The 22640-nt window shown below is 42.7% G+C and overlaps 1 protein-coding gene across 1 annotated transcript in view; it reads left to right on the top strand.

Moving 5' to 3' along the window:
• Nucleotides 1-204: 204 nt before the first annotated feature.
• Nucleotides 205-22640, top strand: part of LOC104617887 (chromosome unknown open reading frame, human C1orf21) — a gene marked incomplete at its 3' end in the record, with an annotated part of 59752 nt that continues 37316 nt past the window's right edge. The window contains exon 1 of the mRNA XM_010283323.1: nucleotides 205-298. Within this exon, the coding sequence (XP_010281625.1) occupies nucleotides 205-298 (94 nt within the window). The remainder of the gene's footprint in view (nucleotides 299-22640) is intronic.

The following is a 22640-nucleotide window of genomic DNA, read 5'->3' as shown; positions in this document are numbered from 1 at the left end:
GTCTTCACAAACGCCTTTATTTGTCGTCTTGGAGCTCCCCATTTAAAGGTTACCTTTTCTCAATATTTTTCTCTCTCTTTTGCCATCTTTAGGTAAAAGTGACTTGACCAGCAAGCAGGACGGTGGATTATTTTTAAAACAATGAGCATGCGTCTCTAGACATGATTTGTGGTTCGGTCCAGCTGGAGCTGTCTGAATGAAGCTATGGGCTGTGCCTCCGCCAAGCATGTTTCTACTGTTCAAAACGAAGAGGAAACTCAGAAGGGGAAGAACTATCAGAACGGAGATGTGTTTGGTGGTAAGTATTGCAGGATTTCGTCTTTCTCCAGCATCATGAATGTTCTGGAGGGTATATTTGGGAGCCTTATCCTTTCACAAAAAGGAAAATGCATGTTAAAATAAATCAGTGTGATAGTGCAGTTGGCCCTTGCAAGGGGTAGTACCATGACAGCTGAAATAGGGGTCAGGGTGCGATCCTTAGTGGAAAATTAACATTCTAAGCGATGTACAGTACTGCACTGTCCTTAATTCCTCACATCCTGGAATAGCTTAAAGTCAAACCAGCTGCACAACCTCCTTATATTTTTATATATATATATATATGTGTGTGTGTGTGTATATTTGTCATTAGGTGCCAAAATAGTTGACTCATTTCCTAAAAATAAAAATCTATTTAGTAAGAAAAGTAATTCCTCAATACTATTGTCCTGTAAAGCAATAAAATGTCAGTTCTGAAATCCTCTAGCAAACAACGTTTGAAGGTACCATAATTCAGTTTTTAAAATGTTAGGAATTATCTGGAAGACTGTTCACAAATGAGATTTGTAGATCTGCCCAGATACTTACCTGAAAGTGAAGTCAGCTGTGAATAAGCTAACTTAGTACTGTTATTCTTAAAATAGGTGCATTGCTAGTGAGTACACCAAACTTCTCTTCTCTGGTGGTTTTTATAGCATTTGTTTGTGTAGAAGTGGGAATGACGCATCTAGCAGCAAAAAATATCTCTCTTTAATTTCAAAAGCAATGATTCTTTACTTTTTCAACCTTTCTGGGGGCTAGCTTGCTCCTAACAGTGGATCCCAAAATAAGAATACCTAGAGGCGTAATCTGAAGAGGAGGTAGTTGTTCAGCAAACTGCAGGCCTAGGTGATGGGTTATTTTCCTGTGTGTGCTCCTTCGCTAATCTGAGAGATGCTGGGCTTAGCGTTGTGACTTCAGTACATTGCTTTTATTTAAGACCGTCTTTAAGTGCTGTCATGAACAAAAAGCTTTTTTAGTTTCTCAAAGGAATTTGAGTTTATATTTTAGCTAATATTTAGTGAAGGAGCAATTTTGGTAATATGTGCCTCTGCCTTTTTTTTTTTTTTTAATAAACTGCCCGCTACAGGCCAAAGATCATAACTTCAATGAAATCCAGAGTAACTTCTGGAGGCAGAGGATCAATAAGACTGAAGGGACTTTAAAAAGCTCCCACTTTATAGAGCTGGCCTGGTGTCAGTGGTATCAGTTAGCTATTCTGGGATCCATTTGAGGGCTGCTATTGTTCCCCATTTTATAGAAACCTATCAATAGCAGGAATACTACCTGCTGTTGACCATTTTCTGGTATGTACTTTAGTTTAGTTACACCATTTGTCCTGGCTAAAAATCCTGTTCAATAACTTATCCTTTTTTTAGCAAAGAATTGGAATCTGTGACTTAAATGACTTATTGAATGGTAACCAGAATGAGCACAAATGCTCTATTTTTCCCTTGTTGCTGAGGGGCAGCCTCCAAATCAGGAACTGAGTGTATGAGAAAGGTAAGCTGGAGTGTACCTGGCTTTACTGCTGTCCTTTTGGGACTTATAAATGATCAACAGGATGCTTAGATGCCCAGAAGCAGGACGTCACATGCTTCACATGTCCAGGAACTTTCATAGTTCCTGAAAACAGTTTTTCAATATAAAAAAAAAAAGAGAGGCAAGAAAAATACACCTTAATATCATATTTACCATCCTTCTTAACATTATTCCGGACTTGCCAGATGCCTAGAGCTCTTTCACAGGAGACTGAATACTATTCGGGCTCCCCCTTCTTCCACATCAGAAATCAAAGTAGCAATTCTGTTGTTTGTTATGAGTTAGATCTGAAAGCTCACAGTATTCTGCCCACTTCATTTTCTATTAAACTTTCATGTTGTTAGTCCCAAATTAATTCCATGTAATATATTCTGCCGAGTTGTCCTTTAAGTCATCAAAGAGGAAGTCAGTCAATGCCGTATCGGAGGACTGTCATCATCAGCTTGGATGAGCGTAGTATTGGAGCATAGTCGTGCTAGATTTGAACAGACGATCTCAGCCAGGATGACAAATTTTAGCAGAGTAAGTTCCCAGAGATACAGGAGGACCTGCAGAGTCAAGAAAGGTTAAAAGGCACTGCAGCACTTCCACCTTGCATTCCTCTGTCCAATTCCAGGTGCCAAGAGCTGCTGAATATTTCCTTGCTTATTGCTGGGAAGGGACAGAGGTGTCTCATCCAGCCAGTGGCCAACAGTAGAGTATCTCTGCAGCCTGTAGGGGTGCTTCAGGACATGGTTTAGGGGACATGGTGGTGTTGGGTTGACGGTTGGACTTGATGATCTTAAAGATCTTTTCCAACCTTAGTGATTCTGTGTGTGATTCTGTGCGTGTGATCACACATTAACTGCAGAATGACTAGGCAGAGCAAGACCAAGGTGAATGGCAGGGAAATCAGATGGTTCACGAGGAGCAAGGAGGTAATGGAAACGTAATTAGAGGCAATAGCTAAGAGGTTTTGGAGAAGGAGGCTGTCAAAGTAAAAGAAACAGATGACAAGTGGGATTGGAAGGTGACTGATCTAGTGATAGCATTGATAACATCCTGAGAATATTAGTATTTATAAATGATGATGTTCATAGACGATGAACATTTGCAGTGTTCACTTTTGGGGACTAATCTGACATAAAGCACCTGTGCAGAACTAGCAGGTATGAGCTTCATAGCTGTAGCAGCCCAAGTTGCCTCAGATGTTTCACAAGTGCAGAAAATCCTGAAGGACTTGGAACAGTAAGGGCACAGTTAAAAGGAAATACCTCAGTGCTGGTGCTGCCTTCTCTGGGCAGCTGGTGTCACCTGAAAGACATGGTTTACAGTATATTGCCCCTTGCTGTTCCTCTAACATGCAAGATGAAAATGGTACTCTTCTTTCTTCCCTGACCATCATCCTCAGACAAGTTTTAGGCTGAAAAAGTCAACAGTAAGGATTGTACTTTCCATCTTGCTTTTTCATTAAATAAGTCTTAGGCTTTAGGCTGCTGGGGTTTTTTTGCGCCCTAGGGATTTTTGTCGTTTGTGGTGAAAGCATTAGCCACATAGCTGAGAAACCTTCCGCTTTCCCACATACCACCCTTTTTCCACAAGTACGTGCAATTGTTCCTGTGATTTTCTGCGGGCTCCATCTTCTCTGGTGCTCAAGAGCCTTCCTGTTTTGCTCCACTGCTATAACCGCAGCTCCACAAGTAGCAAGTGGTGCTATTGAGGAATGAACTAGATGGTCATCATCACCGTTGGACTTGTTTTCCAGCTGGGCAGTAAGAACTGCCAGTGCCAGCCTAGAGGGTCACAGAGCCGGTGGCTGCTCTATACCACCTCCGCCGTCAAGGTTGAACAATGATGGAAGTTTCAGAGGGCAGAGGAGGGGATTAGCCATAGCCTGGGGTTGTTAGGCTCCCTCTTATAACTGGTGGAAAAGAGCTGTTAACTGTAACGAGAGTGCTGGGGGGAGAAGACCTGTCTGGCTGTAGTCAAATACGGATTCTTTCTCTGAAAGAGGTCTGCTCTAACATGTAGCACAACAATCCTTAGTTGTCTGAGCTGAAGAAGACATCGAGGTGGTCTCAGAACTGCGTAAATGTTCCCATTTGGGGTAAGCTCATGGTACAGGACCTCATGAGTAAGGAAGGGTGGAAAGGATGTAATTGCCGTGCGGTTCCTTGCTCTCTCTGCCTTGGATAACAATTCTCCGTTCACGTTGCAGAAGTTGCCGGAACAGCATTGTTATTGCGTTGCCAACTGCGTCGTCTTTTGCTATGAACACACTTCAGCACTTTTTCTTTCTCCTTTCAGGGGAGAGGCAGGCAAAGAGGCCATGCAGGAATTAGGAACGCCGACGGGGCTGCAGCTTTGCCCTCTGCCTTTTTGTTGTCCCTCAGCTGGGATGCCACGAGCCTTTACGCTTGTTTTGCAGTCCTGCCTCCAAGCCACAGAGGGTGGCCTGTCTAGAAGACCGCTTAACACTTCCAAACCTTTCTTCAGGGGTTGTGATGTTTGTTTTAGGGTTTATCCACCCTGCTTTAGAAGAAAAGCAGGTAATTTCCAAGTATACAGTGTTTGGATTTTTTTTTTTCTAATCAGTAGTTTTTGCTCAACTGTAGATGTCACTTTGAATCCAGAGACTATTTTCTGAACTGACTGGAGTGGTGCAGTTCTTCTTCTGTGCTTCCTCAGAGCCTCTAGATGCTTTTTCCCTCTTTCCCGGGCGGGGGTTGGTTGAAGCCAAGTCTGTTGACTATTTGAGACATCATTGCTTCTGTGAGGGTGTTTTTTTTTTTTTAACCTTTAAAAGTCACTGCAGGTTAAGATTGTGCTCCAGTGCCTTATTTCCTCCCCAGCTTTTAACCTGTTTTTTCAATTGAGCAGGCACATTGAGGCAGGTGTTCACTCTAAATTTGAAACTCCAGTGTTTAAAACTGAGAAACCTACCATGAAACCCATGAATTCTGTAAAAATAAATTCTGGTTAACTAGAAACAAAACCGTCTTATCCCAAACTGTAGAAGGCACACTGCATTTTGCGGTAATATATATTTGAATAATTGAGTTAGCAGGCCTATCAAATGAGATGTTCTAGAGAAGATTGAATATAATATGATTATTATGTCTTGCTGGTCTCTAATGACTTTAAAATCCCTCTAATAAGGATAGTAATAATAAATCTTCATTTATTCATCATTCCACTTCAAAGCTGATTTCCAGAGCAATACTTAAGAACTATAATAATGTAAATACCAATGAAGAACAAAATGCCATGGTAGAGCCTTGAGCGTTGTTGATTTCAGCATATGTTTTAATAATATAACATCTCTTGTAGATTAATTTTATTTGCGCCTTTTTAAAAAAAAATGGGTTGTTGGTTTGGGGAGGACATTATTGACATAATTTTTTGTGTAAGAAAATAACTGGTACTGCGATTTCTCGTGGAAAAAAACTATTTTAGTATCTGTTTATTAACCTGAGAGACTAATCCGGATGTTTATACGGAGCTCTTGGGTGCTTTGCAAAAGTGAGAGTAAAAATGGCAAATAAGAATTTTCTGGCAGACTGGGAATATCCGTGCTACAATTGCCAGATAGGATTTCTGTTATTAACAGCAGCTTCGATTGCTAAACCAGTCTAAATACAGCTGAATGCAAAGCATAATAGTTTATAAACCAATTTATCTCAGGACAGCTGAGAGAATGCAAAAGAAGGCAATCTTTTAACACTGAGATGTCGTAATGAGATTGAAAAACTGATCAATGCACGTTGTATCCGACTGACTATGCTACAGCTTGTGAAGTCTCTTCACAACTTTGCTGGTTTGTATTGCAGACCCACCCTTGTTTTAGAGATGGACAGCGTGGAGAAGATGTGTGAGGGACCTGATGTCAGATCTCTTGCAGATGCCCTTTGCTCTGCTCTGCTCTGCTCTTCCTCACTTGTTTTTTCCAACAGTTTTCTCCTTTGTTGATATTTCTTCCCAAATCTTTTGAAAATGCCATAGTTCAAAGCCAGCCAGGAAAGTTAATTTAACTGTGGCAAGTATTGATCTGTCCTGTATGGTGGCAGCCAGCCTGCGGTGGTGGGAAAGCAACAACCCATCTCACAGGGCAGACTCCCTTCTCTCACCAAATCAAAGAGTTCAGCTTAGCCACCCAAAAAACCCACGCTGCTCTGTAGCTGCCATACCTGAACTGGAAGGAGATGCCTTTACTTGGCTTCTTGTTCACTGACATCACAGTTTAAAAGCCAAACACTTTATCAACTCATCATGAGTTTTCTCATGTTAGTGTTTTCCTTCTTCCTATATGTTCCGAGTTTGTCTCACTTCTGCTAACCCCTGCCTTAAGACAGTCAACTGTTTCCTTCCTCACGTCTGCCGTGTCTCATCCATCTGAGTATCTCAGTCTGCTGCCCAAGACAGCGGAGCTCTGACTGGTGTGCATTTGAAGTGCCAAAAGATGCTAAAATAATTAAAACTTCAAAAACATCCCCACTGTATACAGGAAGAGAATAGCAAGGGGAATTTGGCACTATGACTTACCTTTCCTAAATATGCGTTGTCATCTCCAAAAATACTGTGCCCAAACCTTTGCGGAGATGACTTTTTGAAGGCTCTTTCTTTGATTGACAGGCCTAGAAGTATCATCTTACTCAAAACTTCAGGTTCAGGTTGTTGCTCGGGTCACTTAAAGATAACGGTGAGCCTGGCAGACTCCAGGACCGACGTCCTTAATATGAGAACAGCTTCCTACAATCGCCTTGTGCGCAAAATTCTGTAGGTCATTTTCCGGCCATTTGAAGATCTGAGGTTGGGAAGTTTTTTAGATAAAATTTGAAGTGAGAAAAACAGATTGGAAGTGTTTTCAGTGAATAACACCTTTCCATTACCTCTCCCTCTCCCTCAACTCACAGGAAAAAAAAAAATGCCAGAGCTGAGAATGAGAAGTTCTTTCCTCTGGCCACGCTATCTTTCAGCGTGGCCGTTCTCACCGAACTGAAACAATCTGGAAAGAAGCAGCTTAAGGAACGTAGTTTTTGCCCCGTTGGTGTGAATGCAGACCGTGCTCAGGAGGTCTTGCCGCGCTTGGCTTCGCACAAAGACGCGGCTCGCTTTGCCGGGCAGCGCTCGTTTTGTTGGCTCTGTCGGTCAGCTGGGTCGCGCTCAGGCAGCGTAAGGGGACTGGCACCATGCAGCGACCTAATACCATACTGCATATTTTGAGACGATAACCTGTTTTAAAGATGCTTTCAAACACGAACAAAAATACCTCTGGTACCACCACGGACGCTCATTCCACGCGCTGCTTCAGCTGAGCTCCGTGGAAGCGAGTGATGCGTAGGCACCCGCTCTCCGAGAAGCCGGTCTCAGGGGTACAAAACTTGAAATATCAGAGTGAGTTTCAAAGGAGGAGACTTTCGTTGCTGAAATTCAGATGCCGGCTGAGCTCCTGAAAGGGTGGCTTTCGCCTTGTTCGTGGTTTCAGCGGCGCGTGCTATGAAGTAGGTCTCGCTTCAGCGCTTGAAAGCTTAAGAGAAGCAGACGAGTGCATTGCAGTGTGGGGCCGCAGTGCGGGAGCATCATCCAGAATTATGCTGGACCCTTGTTTTTCCTCACTTCCTTTACTCAGTTGAAATGGTACTATCTTAGTTTAACAACATCTTTGTTTTTATCCACTCTGTTCCAACCCAATTTGGCGATAGCCTGCTTCTTACCTAAGTAGACGTGGGTCACTCCTAAACACGTGTTTCAGGAAGTGAGAGAGAAGCATAGAAGCAAAACCCACTTTGGTGTTACGTTGATGTGGGAAATATAATAAAATTGCATTTGTTATCTAGGTTTATGATGTATTTGTGTAACTGAGAACACCCTTGGTAAGTAAATAATTTACTATTTTATTCCCATAAGGAAGCAACACGGTTTGGGAGAAAAAAAAAAAAAATCAAAACAAAACCAAACTCCACCCTCAGGTTTTGTCTAGTCATGTATTTGTGATCAATGTGTGGAAAGTAAGTGTTTTTCACATGAATTAAGACTGTTTTTTCACCTTTTGTGAATAAAAGTGGCTCATCTTTTATAGCTTTTGTGGAAAAGGCACTGCTTTTGCAGTAGAAGGAAGAAGCTGTTCTGGGCTATGGGTTTGCTCAGAGAAGCAAGCTCCTCACCCACTCCGGCAGCTAGATGTATAGAGGGGTATATAAAGAATATAAAAAATATAAAAAGAGCCTTTTGTAGAAGGTGTATCGGGACAGCATCGGGACAGCATCTCTCCTGGAGCAGGAGCAGGGTTGCCTCATGAGGAGGGACGAGCTGGGAGCCGAGGGTGACCCCAGCACCTGCAGTGCCCTCACTGGTGGGGTGCAGCCCCACGGGGCCTGAACACGGGCCAGAGCTGGGTGCTGGTGGCAGGGTCTGTCAGCAGTCCCAGGCGTGGCAATGAACCAGATCCAGGGTCCCTCCAGGGACTGCAGTGAGGAGCAGCAGGAGATGAGGCTGGAGACAGGGCTGGGGACAAGGTAGAGCTTGCTGGAGGACTTTTTTCAGGAGAGGAGATACCTACATCATGGGATTGAGGTCCCTCCAGGAGATGGGACCAAAGGCAGGACTAGAGACAGGCAGACCTGCTCTGGCGAGGACTGAAGGCCCAAGCTGACGCAGAGCTCCTGGATCCATGGGCAGAAGATGCAAGTGGGAGTTTTGTGAGGCTGGTGCACTCAGTGTGCACCTCTTAGTGCACTCAGGGCCCTGACAGCATCTATCCATTAATTGTGAGCTTTATGTAATGACTGTGATTGAACTAGCTCTCCTCCTACTCGTCCCGCTTTTGTTGTTACTTGCAAGTGGGGCAGTGCTGGTCTGGTGGTCCTTAGGGATGAGATCCAAGTCAGTGGAAAGGTTCTTGGAGGCTCCAAGAGGATACCTTGCCACTTCTAGCAAGATTGGTTTTCAGCATCTAGTTTCACTGATCCAGCAGTGAAGAACACTACTTCGGAAGTGATGGTAGACTAGCTCTTTAAATACCTGGGTGTTGGAAAACGGCTTAATTGTAAGTGGTTTCAGTGAAGTCGAGCAACAGTGGTTGAAGATGTTCCTCGGTCAGGTATTGTAATCCCTGTTCAACCCAACGCTAGTGATAGCGGTGGGGTTCCCATTCAGGGAGAATTAAAGAGCTTGTCCCACCCTGCAGTGCTGTATACATCACGATGAATAAATTGTGTTTTGATAGCACTCCGGAGTCTATCAGGACTGGGCATGACCGAGCTGGCAGTTGTCTGAATGTGAATAAAGGCATGTCATGCCTCCCTCTCGCTATCTTCCTATCTCACGCAGCCGTTGCCACCTCTTTCATACCATTGACCTCAGAGCTACAGACGCTTTTTGTTCTTTTTTAAGTCAAAGTACAACGAAAGGAGAAGGACACGCTGACCCTTGGAAGCTGATCACATCCACCACCGGTGAGCCAGCCTCTTCTAGGTAGCAAGTCGACTGAGCAGATGCACAAATGAACAAATCGCTTGTCCCTGCGTGCTGGAGGAGTGTTCTCGGTCGTTGGCAGGGTGAGGTTTTGCATTGCTACGCCCTCAGCCACGTTGCAGCCCTGCTTTGGGGAGGCACCGCACTCACATCCATTGAGTGGCTGGTTTGCCAGGTAAAGCCTTCCTGTTCTTAGTCATGACTTCTCCTGGCAGGAAGCAAAAAACGAGCAATAGAGAAAAATGGTGCAATATGGAGTTCTGTCTCCTATTATTTTAGTTCTTCCCTTTGAAAAACGTCAGAAAGACCCTCAATGAGATTACTCTCCCAAACAGATAGCAGATCTTTGCCATATAAATGTTGCTGAGCTTTTCCTACCTGTAAGCAGAGAACAAGTGAATAAATTTAACAAGACAAATTCGTACTTTTTGTTGCTGCTTTTTGAATTACCATATCAAATGACTAAGCTGATATAGTACTGTATGGCCCTTAGCTTAAAAAATAATCCCTGTATCTTAAACGATGTTTGCTACCTAGCCGGAAAGTGCAAAGTACCCTTCTTCTTTGCAGCCCTTTTACCTTAATATACGGTTCGACATCAGACACTTAACTTAAGCATTTAACTTAGCTTTGGAATGGTTGAAAATGCACGAGGAGAATTTTGCAAAAGGAAAACTGAAGAAAGAGGGGGTGACTCCTACTTTTTTCTGAAACCATAATTTTAAAAATTGTTCTCTTGTGTAGGAATGAATGTGAAATCACTTGACACCTTAAAAAGAGTTGGCCTTAAAGCAGGATAGGTGTCCATAAATTAACTAGATAGCCTTCAGACTCTCTCTTCTTCTGGCAGCTGATTGTCTTGCAATGTTTACAGCCCCCTTTACAATACCATAATTCCCTTCAGGTATCAGGTGAGGGGATTACTCTGCAGCATCATTCTACTTAGAGTAAACCCACTGTATTTCTCCAGCCCTTGGCTGGTACAGGCACTGTTCGCAGCGATGTCTGGCTTTCCAGGCCGGTGCCTGCCGCGTTTGGCACGATAGGCACGCAGTCAGACTCAGCACCTTTAGTGGGGATTTATAGTATAAGGAGAAAAGGTGAACCAAGGTGGAGAAACAGTTGTTATCTCCGTTTTGGGAGAGAAATTAATCACAGGCAGGTCATAACTTCCCTGCTGCGTAGTTTCATGTGAGCTTTCACCTTTTGCGATCTGCCCGTCGGTGTGAGAGCACCCGCAGGAGATGTCCCGGAGGATGGGGGGTCCTGAAGGCACCGCTGGGTCTCTGCAAGCGGTTGATACGGGGATAACGTAGTTTTATTCTTGGGAACGACCCTTCCCACAAGCTGCTTAGCTTGACGAAGAGCATCGTCAGAGTCGAATACAAATGAAGTGCATGGAGTACGCATTTCACAACCGCATTAGTGTACTATAAATAGGGGCATACATCCGCCTTTGGTATTTGCTAGAAAGAAACCAGGATGTATTTTCTGGCAGCCTTGGTGCTGAAGGAAATCCGTTTATTTTATGGTACAGACAAACTTATTTTTTTTACTTCATCTTTTAAAGACAGAATCCTTGGCGTTCATTGCCTACCTGCAGGTACGAACGAGGAAAGATCATTGTAAAAATGCCACGTACTTTCAATTACTTGGAAAATGACAAAAGGGAGACTTTTACAAGTGTTGTATTACTTGGCCACAAAGTTAAAAAAAACAAACCAAACCCAAAGACTTAAATTTGGCCAGGAAAACCTCAGTCTAAGGGATAATTCTCCGATTGCCCGGGTAAGCCTTGTGAAGCTGCACGGATGTGTATTCATTTCAGCAACACAAGGCTGTAATTTTAGAGTAGGCATATCTACAGGTAGAAATACCTATTGCAACCAAGGAAAAGATACCTGACCAGAAAGGATTTGTGTACCCTCCCGTACACAGCCAAAGATGGCTTTACAGGTTAGTTGCTATGAAACTTTGATTTCTAAAAAGCTGCCAAAACGCTTCGTTGTCCTTATGTGCTTGGACTGCAGCGAAACATCCGTTTGCTAACGTAGAAGGCGTTTTTCCATTAGGTACTTCTCCAAAACACCGTGCCGTCACAGGTATTTTAAATAAACCCTATAATCAAGCGGTCTCATGTTGACCCTGGTCTGAGGCCCAAGACCAACAGTGCTCTCTCTTGAGCTCGCACCAAAAAAAAAATTGGAAAAAATTGGGAAAATGTTGGGATACGTTAAGGTTGCTGCCTCCTGGCCTTATAAAAAACGAAGCCTGGCTTCTGCTGAGCGGGTGTAGTTGTGCCCTGCCATGCGCCTTTTCTTCTTACCTGTATGGGGGGGGCTGTGGCAAAAAGGATCAGGTTTCGGGTGCTCTTAAATTACATATATTTCCTTTCCACTTTTGTAACAGGAGCGCTGCAAGGGGCTGTTCGGGCAGCAGAGGCATGGAGCACTTCATGTTCTGCCATACTGGGAAATAGTGTGAAGTCGCCTTTGTTTCAGGATTTATGGTTTCAGGAATGATCTTGGTCTATTCAAAGGGGAAAAAAGGGGTGTAGGTGTTTTTCATGGAAGTTTCCTAAATTGTTAATGGTTGTATGTAGCAAAATTACATGCGGTTTATCCCCTGTATTTTGTTGTCAAGTATATATCAAATTTCTGATTGTAGGACCTGTGTGTATCTTGAGATCTTTTTAGGCTGAAAGTGCACATCTAATACAAGTGCTCTAAGCATGTATTTCTTATCTGGATTTTTTTTTTTTTTAGCTCTTATTAAAAACTGCTTTTCTCACCCATTGATATTTTGCTTTCTTTTAAAAAGTGTTGCCCAGAGGGAAGGGGAGGAGACATGGAAAATCATTAACTTTTTTAATTTTTTTTTTTTTTTTTTTTTTTGCACCCAGTCATCTTTGCACTTCCAGCATATCCTAAACGTTCATGGATTATTTGCACGAAGCGGCTTCGATGTGGTTGCAAGACAGCAGGCGGTGAATGGGGATGAGTACGGCTAGTTTCATAAACAGGTTACGTGCGCAATGACCGTAGGGACAAAGGAGGAGATCGTTCATGGCACAAGACGGTGTGGAAGAGCACCGACTACATGCTGCAGAGAATTGGGAATTAATTTGTGGCTTGGCGTATATGCAGAGATGGAGATGTTAAACCATCCGTCTCCATCTCCACATCTCCGGGACAGGGCCGTGAGCCAGGCAGACACTTGCTGCCCAGTGTCGCTCCGGTTCCGGGAATTTCTTAAGGTGTTCCCATCGTTACCGTTGATTGCTTGAACGATACGCCTCCGTCAGTGCCATGTGGGTGGTAGGTGTTTGCTTTCGGGGCTTTAGATAAAGCTTTTGCAACATGGATGCTGAGGGAAGTAGGCATCTTTCAGAGAAAACAAATTAACTCTGAACACTAATCAGAGTAAAACATTAATCTTTCCGATGGGTTAATTTTGGAGCTCTTTGGATGGTCTGTAAGTAATGTAACGTAATTAACTTTTTAATCTTTTGCATCTGGAAATGTGTACTGTATTTTATAAATCAAGTTTTCGTTACCCTCACCCCACCTTGGTTTACGGAAATACCAGCAATAAGGAGACATTTGTGCTCATCATGGATCTCCAGTCCGTGACTGGTCCTGGATAATTATTCTGTCCCTTTCATAATGCAATTAATAAAAATGAAATAACTGCTGATTTACAAATATTCTTTGAGGTACATGAGCAGTTGAAAATTTGATAGACTGATATTAATAGAAGAAAGCCACTATGCCAGCAAGGATGTGAAAATCCATTTCAAGTCATGTGTTGCGGGGCAACAATCTCATTTAATAGTTGACTGATTGAGGCTGGCATTACTTGTTAAGTAAAGAAGAATCGGCTTTTTTGTTGACAATGAAACTGAAGACACCTTGTCATGTATTTGCAATAATAGGAAAAGTGTCATTTTGGGGGTGTGGAGTGGTAATGACTTTTTTTTTTTCCCCTCCCCCGGAGAACTTTTGGGACAGCTCAGTTCAGGAGAGGTTTTTGGTGTCTAGAGCAATTGGTCAATCCGTTAGCGGGGCTATAAGGAGCAAGACCTCTGCTGCTGTACAAGGGATGCTGACGGTAATGGTCAGTTAGGGTTTTTTCTCTGGAATCTGAATAGTCCCTGATGGATTCTGTCCTAAAATGATAAATGTTTTGCAGTGGAGTATGTAGATGGATGCTGGGGAGAGTCATCGGAGACTGGGAGTGTCATTAATGACGTTGAAAAACCTGAAAAGAATTAAATACTTAATGGTGGTAGGTTTTTTTTCCCTCTTTAAGGGAGATTTTCAAAAAGGAGCAGTAAAATGGAGTTGAACAGTCGCCTTTCCAACCTAGATTGGCTGAGGTGACAAACTTTGGGTTGGTAGCAAGACAGGTTCTAGCATGCAGCGTGGAGAGGCAAGAGGACAGCACCTGCCTCTCCTCCACGGCCAAGGAGGGCTTCCCATTACTGCTTACAAGCTTGCTAGGTTTTCGCCACCGAGTTAGACCATAGGAGAAGTTTTAGCCCTTCTTGTGTCGTGGTTTCTGTTATATTTAGCAAACCTATACATAGGTTTGCTCCACAGCCGTTCCCCTTCTCTCTTGTCTCTCCCACAACAAAGAGGTTTATGGCAGCAAAGCCAATTCTTCAAGCTCTGCTTTTGAAGTTTGAGCGGTGCAGAGTGTTTCCTTCAGGGCAGGGTCACTTACGCTGTTTTAAAATAAGTTTGTGGTGTTTAAATGTAGTAAGGGATTGGGAATGCTGACCTTCCAGCCGCTTCAAGAGGCGGGGAGGCCTGTGCGGGGCCTGCCCCGTGCTGCTCCCCTGGCCTGGCGTGGGGATGCTGGGGCAGGACATTGCAACCTGGACCCAAAAACCCACCTGCTGGCTTCATACGAACGGCAGTATTTTCAAGGCACAGACCCTTTGTTTTCCTCCTGTCCTTTTGATTAATCTCTGTGCTGCTTGTTTCCTCTCGTGCTTTCCTTTCTCAATTTGATCTTTTTAGTGGGATAGATAATTGCATTTACTGGTATCCTTCCTGCCGAGCACCATGGCTGTAATCTCCTCCACCTGAGAAATGGTTTCCTTTGAACGACCTGGCGTCTGGCTCAAAGTTATGTGTTAATTAAATGCGAGATAATAAAAAAAAATTTAAAAAAGGGTGCGTGTATATGTATACATGAGTTATATCGTTCCAGCAAGCAAAAATCTGTCTAGCTGAAAGACAGTTATGAGTGTGCAACACCAGCACTGTTTTTTGGCTTTTTAATTACACACAAGTGCACAAAAGTCTTTAATTATACGATCAGGTGGCTGTTTTTCAATACCATCTTATATACGGAGTTTTCTCAGATCTTAAATACGAATGAGAGTTTAAAAGATCTTGCGATTGTGTAATTAAAGACAGTACCATGCAAGCGAGGTGGAAATTGCGTGTTTAGTGGTAAGTGGATTTTAGGATATTGAGGTTGTATTTTTAAGAGTCTTTCTGAGGTAACGGAACGGCCTGTGAGGTTGTGGTGTGTTTCCCCATGCTTGAACTAGCAGCTGGCAGCACATACCTGGCTGGAGGGATTTGTTGGTAGAGTTGGCCAGAGGGTCCCTGACCACCTTCTCGGGGAGCCGTGATGGAGCGGAGCAGAGCAGGAGGAGAGCATTATCTTCCTTCATGAGGTCCAGGAGGGTTTAAGGTTTCCAGTCCTCCCCCTACAACAAACACGTACATCCATGAGCCCCCTTATCCCCAAGAATAGTTTTTCAAGTGGTTTTGGGTAGTCAGTATCTTCTACTTGTTCATGCCTCTTCCCATACTTCTCTTCACATGAAGAGGTTTAAATCTGAGGAGCATGGAGGAAGTCTGAGCTAGAGCAGGAAAAAGCTTTAGACCGGTGAACTGTCCTCCCATCTCAGTCAGACCCAGAGGGGGATGAACTGTGTGCAAGGAAGCAGCTGTGCAAGCTGTGGTGAGTTGTCATTTTCTTTTCCACGTGGTGTTAGTAGAGAAGTTGTGTATGAAGCAGAAATTATTACTTCCCACAAAACAACTCTATTGGTTGCACACCAGTACGTATTTTGTTTTTTTTTGCCTGCTAAAGTACTCCTCTGATCTACCACGAAGGTAGACCTAGCAGATATACTGTCATGGGCCTGTGCCCCTGGTGCAAGGTTAGTTAATATGATTTGTTATGTATAATGTGATAGAAAATTATACATACAGCTATAATTTTCACGATACTTAGACTATGTGACAGTCCAAATGTAGAGTAGCCTTGGGAACTTTTTGGCCAAGAAGAAACCAAGTAGTTGAAGGAACCAAGTACAGCAGTGGGTTTCTGCAAGTTGTGTAGCAAATGCGAAAATTAAAGCTATAGAAACAGGGGAGCTAAATTATGGCTTCATTATCATCTGCCACTTTATTAGATCGGGGAAAAAGAAATCAGAAAACCTGAGATACATAAACTGAGGCAGACAACGAGCAGCAGCATCATGGGTGTTGGAATGGCACCTTCTCCCCCAGGCAGAAGTCAGGCTGGGCCTTTTGTATGTGAGGACAGAGATACCCAAAGAATCGAGAGCTGCAGGGTTTGCAACAGTGGAAACTCCTGACAGCATTAATGAAGGATGGGTTAATAAGGCAATATGAGTTTTTGTGCTCTATAACAGCAAAGGTCAAGATGATGTCCACTGAAGTTAATGGAGCCACAGTCTTATCAAATCTGTCAGTCCCAGAGGAACGCTGTTGAAAGGTGTCATGATTTGGGCCTGGAAGGGGGGTAGTCTGATAAAGTAGAAGGGAATTTGCTGAAATTTTCTAGTTTAGTTTCAAGTAGGCATCACTCTTTAGGGAATTAATATTTCATAAAGCACTGGATGTGACATTGGGCTGTAGTAGGAATCGCTCGATAGCTGAGGAAAGAGCTACCCCTGTCTTGCCTTGCTTTAGGGCAAGTGTCGTTCCAGTGCTGCAGAAGTCCTCCATGTAGAGTCTGTTTTTTGTTATATAGAATGCCACAATCTCCTTTCCCCCGTCCCCCCAAAAAACCAACCCTAACAGTCACATCTGCGTTGTGCTGAAGCAATAGTTAGCGTTCCTAGTTAACACGTGTTGGGATTGTGTAGGAAGAAGAAAAAATACTTGAGGGTGGTCTTTCCAGATGTGCTGTAATCTGTGTAGTATGTTCAGATTTTTAAACAGCATTTCTTTCAGATGATTTATATTTTCTTGGCGGAATTGGTATGTTGTTTGTGCACCTGCGCTCTGTTTAATAACTGGTGGTGTCCACTGCCTCGGCTTCCATCAGTGGCTATATTTTAGCTTGGGTTAAGGTAAGAAAACTTCATTTGGGAAATCTGAATGAGCATTTTCTTTGAGAGAAATAGATTGGCGTATTTCCTAAGCTATTTTTTTCTGTTTAGTTCATGTTGGTAAAAACAACATGATCACTAGGATCTCTAGTTGCCCAGGAGTTGATAGCTCTGAGGGTTGAGGACAGTGGAAGACGATGGGCTGGTGACCCGCTGCTGGGTGATCTCCAACGAAACTTCACTCTCAACCCATGTCCAGGTGGATCGGAAGTTGACCCCACAGCTGCGAATCTAAGCAATTAACAAAGAATCTAAGTAACCATGTAGAATCAAAATAACAATGTTCTTGTTCTTTTGCTGCTTCCTTTGAGTGCTTGAAGCTGGAGCTAAGAAGATAGCTTAGATGGCCTCTATTACCTAGTAGTTAATTTGAGAAATGGTGGTTTACAGAATTTTTGCAACTTCTTTGTCTAACTGTTGACTTTTTTGGGATCTTCGACATAGCTTCTGCTCGTATCCAGGCATTTGATACCCATATACAGTAACAGAGCTGGAATAATCTGAAGAGCTCGATCTCATCCCTCTTGTGCTCCAAAACAGGATGGACTTCAACCTGTGGCACTCGAGGCTGATGACTTGTTAAAGACCTCTGATGATGGAAACTGCCACCACCCAAGCAATCGAATTCTACTCCTTGACTGTCCTTGCAGTTAATGATTTTTCCTGATGTCTAGCCTGGCTCTTCAGTCTGGAGTTAAGCCCACCACTGCTCGTGTCCTACCAGTGTAGCTGTGGAGCTCAGAGTATTCCTCCTTTGCAATGGCACTGTAGGTGGTTTGGCATGTTTAGTGTTTAGCATCTAAATGGCTCACCTGCTGTTATATTTTACAGTTAAGTTGTATCAAAATCTCTTTGATTTTTAACAAATATTTTTAGAAAGAGCAATTCAGTCCTTTATCTAAATATAGCTTTTAGCTTTCAAGTCTTTGACAGAGGAGAGCGCGTGAGTCTTCGGTCCGTGGCATTTCTCGTGCTCACAGCAGTAGGAGTAGTTTCCGCACCTGGCAGAAAGAAGTATGGTACAGTGAAATTGGTTAGGCAAAAAGCTTACATTTTACAGAATAGACATGTGTTTTATGACAGATGAAGGGTAAATCTTGGCATGTCCTTCAATACAAAGGCAAGAGATACTGAAAAACAAATTTGAAGTGCGGGAAAATGAAGGTGTGGTTAGAAACTTTGTTCTCGGTGGTGTGACTGAAGTACCACTTACCTCCTGCCTGATACTTGATATGTCACTAAAAATAGAGAAGAGAGGCTCACCCATCGTCCCTGTCGATGACAGCAGAATCTGTTCGTCCTTAGATGTCTGAGATGGGAAAGCAGTGTAAATCAGCAATTAAAAAAAAATTTTTTTTTTTTTTTTAAGACTTGGTGTTTAGCAAAAGATTTCTCCAAAAAGTCACAGTGAGTCCAGGTATATTTGATGGAGTTACGCATTTTTGTTGTGTTTTGGTTTGGGTTTTGTTTTTTCTTTTTAACTGAGCCAGAAATAGCCTCATTACCGATGTTACTGTGGTAATGGCACTTACAGCGATGTCTGGAAGTGCTGAAGAAATGTTTCTCGTAGGAACAACCACAGTCCCCCCCGCCCCATAATTGTTTCAATATTATAAGTTGATATGCTCATTTATCACTACAATCATTATTAATGAGTGCTGTTTTTCTTTGTCACATTGCTATGGCAACTGCGTGACATGTTTGAGTAGAATTATCTGTTTCCAGATGGAGATCTTCATTCATAAGATTTGCCTACTGAGAATTTTTGCAGCGTATTCAACTTAAAAATTCTTCCTCTCTTGCCCGTCCAAAGAGCTTCGTGCTAGAGGCGTTACTGCTTTCTGGTTTATATCCTGTGATGGATTTTGTGGTGGGTGTTATGCTCGACAGTATTTCTGTCTTTTATTTGTGGTTTGCTTATGTTGTTTTTCTTTGGATTCGGTTGGGCTGCTTTTCTTCAACACAGTATTTGCTGTGGCAGTCCTGTAAACCCATTCCTCATCCATTTGAGTTGTTGGAAATCTTCTCTTTTCATATAATACACCACACAATGGAAGGCAGTACTTGAGTTTTACTTTTACATGAATGAATCATAAAGATATATTTCTCTTTATATATGTTATACCACACTGAGTGATAGTGTCCTAAAGTTTTTATTGTAGTCACTACTCAGTGTTTAGTTTTGCACAGGAAAGAAGGATAAAGATGTTTCACTTTTGTTTGTTTTTGATGTAAAACTGTATTTAGGAAAAAAAAGGGTATTACTGTTGAGCAAGACAGAGCAAGGTAAATCTGCATAGAACTTTGTATAATTTTCTTTATCCTGAACTTCTTACAGTTTTAAAGGCCTTGTTGAGTGTTAGACTTGATCGAGGTCAAGTAAGACCTGACTAACACTTCAGGGTTTCTCTGGGTTCACTTCTGATGACTCAGACCAAAATATCTCAAAATGCTGTCTTGTCTTTAGTAGAAATCAAAAGGTAAAAATCAAAAGGTGGATTTAGCATCCTTTACTTCTTCAATTCCAGGTGCACTCTTACCTTATGAAGTAAAACCTGGTTAGCAGTTTTTGCAGATACCTAAAGGTGTTACCTTTAGGGAAGGCATCAAAGGCCCGTTCCTCCAACAAGTCGTTAATCTAATTGTCATGTTCATTTAAAGCCATTAATGTCCATACACCCCATGACACACTTCACGATCTGTCTGTTGCTTAAATATCCATTCTTTCACATTTGCAGCACGTTCATCCTGGCAGTAACTTTAGAACAAGAACATCTCATAAGTAGCTCAGAATTTGTGGTTTCTGAACACCCCATCTTATATATATCTCTCTTATCTTTAGAAGACAACATTTATCTTTACTTAGTCAAAAAAGTGTATATATATAGTTGTGTCCTCCCAATAATAGCATAGTACAGTGTGAGACGTGTCTTCTCCAAACGCTTGTTTGAATTTAATTGCTATATTTAGTGTATTTGAAATAATGAATGTTGTCTTATCTGTGAAGAGCAAGGTGTTAGGCATCAGGCTCATTTCTCTGTTACACTAACTAGCAATATCCTCCCTAGCCAAGCTGCTCGCTACCACCTTCTCCTTTGCACCCTTTTGATTGCCTGCTCATTGCAGTCAACAGTCTTGGCGGGGAACGTGCTAAATATTGACTGGTCCCATTGCTTTCAGGAATTGTTCTGCATTTCGAATGTGAGGGCTCTACTTGAATAGATTTGTGATGAGCCCATGAAAATGAAGAGATTTTACAGCTTAGCTTGATCCAGGGCTAAAAAAAATAGGAGTTCAACGTTGAATGTGAAGGGTAAAGTTTGTGTCGGTACTGTAAATGCCAGAGGGATACCGGCAAGCAAAATTTGGTTTTTCTCCTCACATAGCAAGCAGGTTGCAGGTTGCATTTGGCTAGTTCTGAAAGTGGTTATTTCCAGCTATCCCTCACTGTACCTTGGAAGCTGTAGGGCTTGTAGTCAGCTGGATACTCCTTTCTCTTTCACTATACTTAGCTGGTTTTTCCCCTTTGAAACTAGAATCATGTCCATTTATACCTACCTCCAGCAAGTGACTACTCAGTATGAGCAAATATTACCAATATATTGTATTTGTGCTCCCTATTTTAAAGACGATATTTTGCCTGTGACAGGAAATTACGAGAGCTTATGAGTAGCAATATTACTTCCAACTCATTCCCTTCATCTCTGTGTGTATCTGATAAAACAGTTGTTCATGGCTCGGTCTTCTCTTCTGCTCCCATAAACTGAAATTAGGTTGATCACTCGCTTTCCACAGACCGGTGCTGTGTTTGCCTCTTTGTCTGATACTGGTACGTGCACCGCTTGCTCCAAACATGTGGGCTTGGTGGAGTTGCTAGCTGCTTGGCACTCCTATCTGTTAATCGTTTATTCGGGCACTGAAGCCTGAGCGTTGGCCACTCAAGCCTGCATCTTCCGTAATGTGCCTCATCCCCAAGAGGTGGTCTCTTGGCCTTCAAAGCAGATCCTTAGCTTTAGATTGTGTCAAATTTACATTGCTTTTTGAGATATAACTAGAGATTTCTCACGCTCAAACATGATATAATAGATATAGATAGATATATAATATCTATCTATACAATATAATAGATCCATGACATTAATACTGGTTTTGTAAGACACTTGCTATTAGAGGAGTAATTCTACTAGCATCTACAGAAGCAGGTGTTTTCTACTTTGACATCCTGCAGTTCTTTCATCTATGTTGTCCTAAGGAGAAGGTGGTTTTCTCTGAAGTAAGAGTTGCTGGTTGGCATGGTGTATTCAACTTGTCCCGAAAATGTAATGAAAAATGACTGTTTTGTTTTTGGAAACTTTCTTGCTGCTGAATTGTCCAGGCATCTGCACTTTTTCTGCAGTTGGTAGAATGGAGGGAAGAGTAATGCCAACTGTGCTATGCTGCACAGATAATTGAACAGGTACTGTATTCATAAGTAAAGTATTGGGGGGAAGCATGTTTACTAACACTGTTGTAAATATCTGTGGAAATTACAGAAGAAATCTGTGCAAAGTTCTTTGCCACCATTTCAGAGCTACTCGATGCATCTGGCAAATGATGCAGCATTTGAAGGATCTGTGCCTATGTTCAACGTGAATTTAAAATTATATTTTTGAGAACTTTGATGATGATGTCTAAAAAGACTCGTGTGGAGCTGAAGCTGGAAAGGAAGTGTAGCCTAGAAATTCACAGAACCACAAAGAGTGGGAACAGGCAGTTCAAGTATTCCTTTAATGTCCTGTGTCCATGTCGTAAGCCTTACCCTCGCCTGGCCTGACTCTGTGCACAGGTTTTCTAACATGCATTCTTTTTATAAATCCTATACACTTCAGGGAGTTCTCCACTGAAGTTAATAGCAAGAGGAGGACTAAAGAAAACATGGGACTGATACTGGTTGAAGATGGTCACCTGACTAATAGGGATGAAGAAAGAACGGAGGCATTCAATGCATTTTTTGCCTCGGTCTTTAATAATACTGATAGACCCTGGGCTGCCCAGTCCCCTGAGTCAGGAGACCACGAGTGTGGGAACAGTGACTTTCCATTTGCGGACACTGAAGTTGTAAGGGACCGGTTGCTGCATCAGCTGCATGTTCATGAGTCCACTGGGATGGATGTCCTGATGGGATCCTGATGGGAATCACCCCAGAGTACTGAAGGAGCTAGCGGATATTATGGCGGGAGCCCTCTCGATCCTCTACCAAAGGTCTTGGGAGTCTGAGGAGGTCCCTGCTGACTGGAAGCTAGCCAGTGTTTTGCCAATCTGCAGAATGGGTGTGAGGAAGGACCAGGGAACTACAGACCTGTTAGTCTAACCTGAGAGTTCCTGGAAAAGTTATGGAGAAGATCATGCTGAGCGCTGTTGAAAGGTGTTTAGAGTAATGCAATCATCAGGCAGAGTCAGCGTGGGTTCACAAAGGGGAAGTTCTGCTTAACTAATTTGATACCCTTCTACGATAAGGTCACCCACCTCGTGGGCGAAGGGAAGGCGATGGGTGTAGTTTTTCTGGATTTTAGTAAGGCTTTTGATACTGTCCCTCACAGCATCCTTCTGGTCCAAACAGTGATGCCTGCCAGCACTCTTACAATCAGTTAGAGAAGAGATACAGAGTTAAGTTTCCAACAAAAACTCTCCTTCCTGTTTTGCCTCTATCCTGTCGAACTGTATCAGTGTTTCATAGATAAATCTGATTATACTGATTATCAGTCATGGGCTCATCAGTGTCCTGGTCCATTTGCTACAAGAGACAATGTCTTCCAAGGAAGCGTCTCTTACATAGAGTCCTCACAGGGCGGTCTGCTGCCCGGGCGTGCGCTCGGTGTTCGATCACAGTTAATCTCATGGAATAAGCAGGAGACACATTTCAGAGGTAATTTTTGCCACTGAATGTCAGGACCTCCATACCTTACTCATTTTTTACTCATTGAAC

The sequence above is a fragment of the Phaethon lepturus genome, unplaced genomic scaffold (genome assembly GCF_000687285.1).
Source record: "Phaethon lepturus isolate BGI_N335 unplaced genomic scaffold, ASM68728v1 scaffold18763, whole genome shotgun sequence".
NCBI lineage: Eukaryota > Metazoa > Chordata > Aves > Phaethontiformes > Phaethontidae > Phaethon > Phaethon lepturus.
Note: the sequence above shows the minus strand (reverse complement) of the source record. Positions and strands in the feature narration are given on the sequence as shown.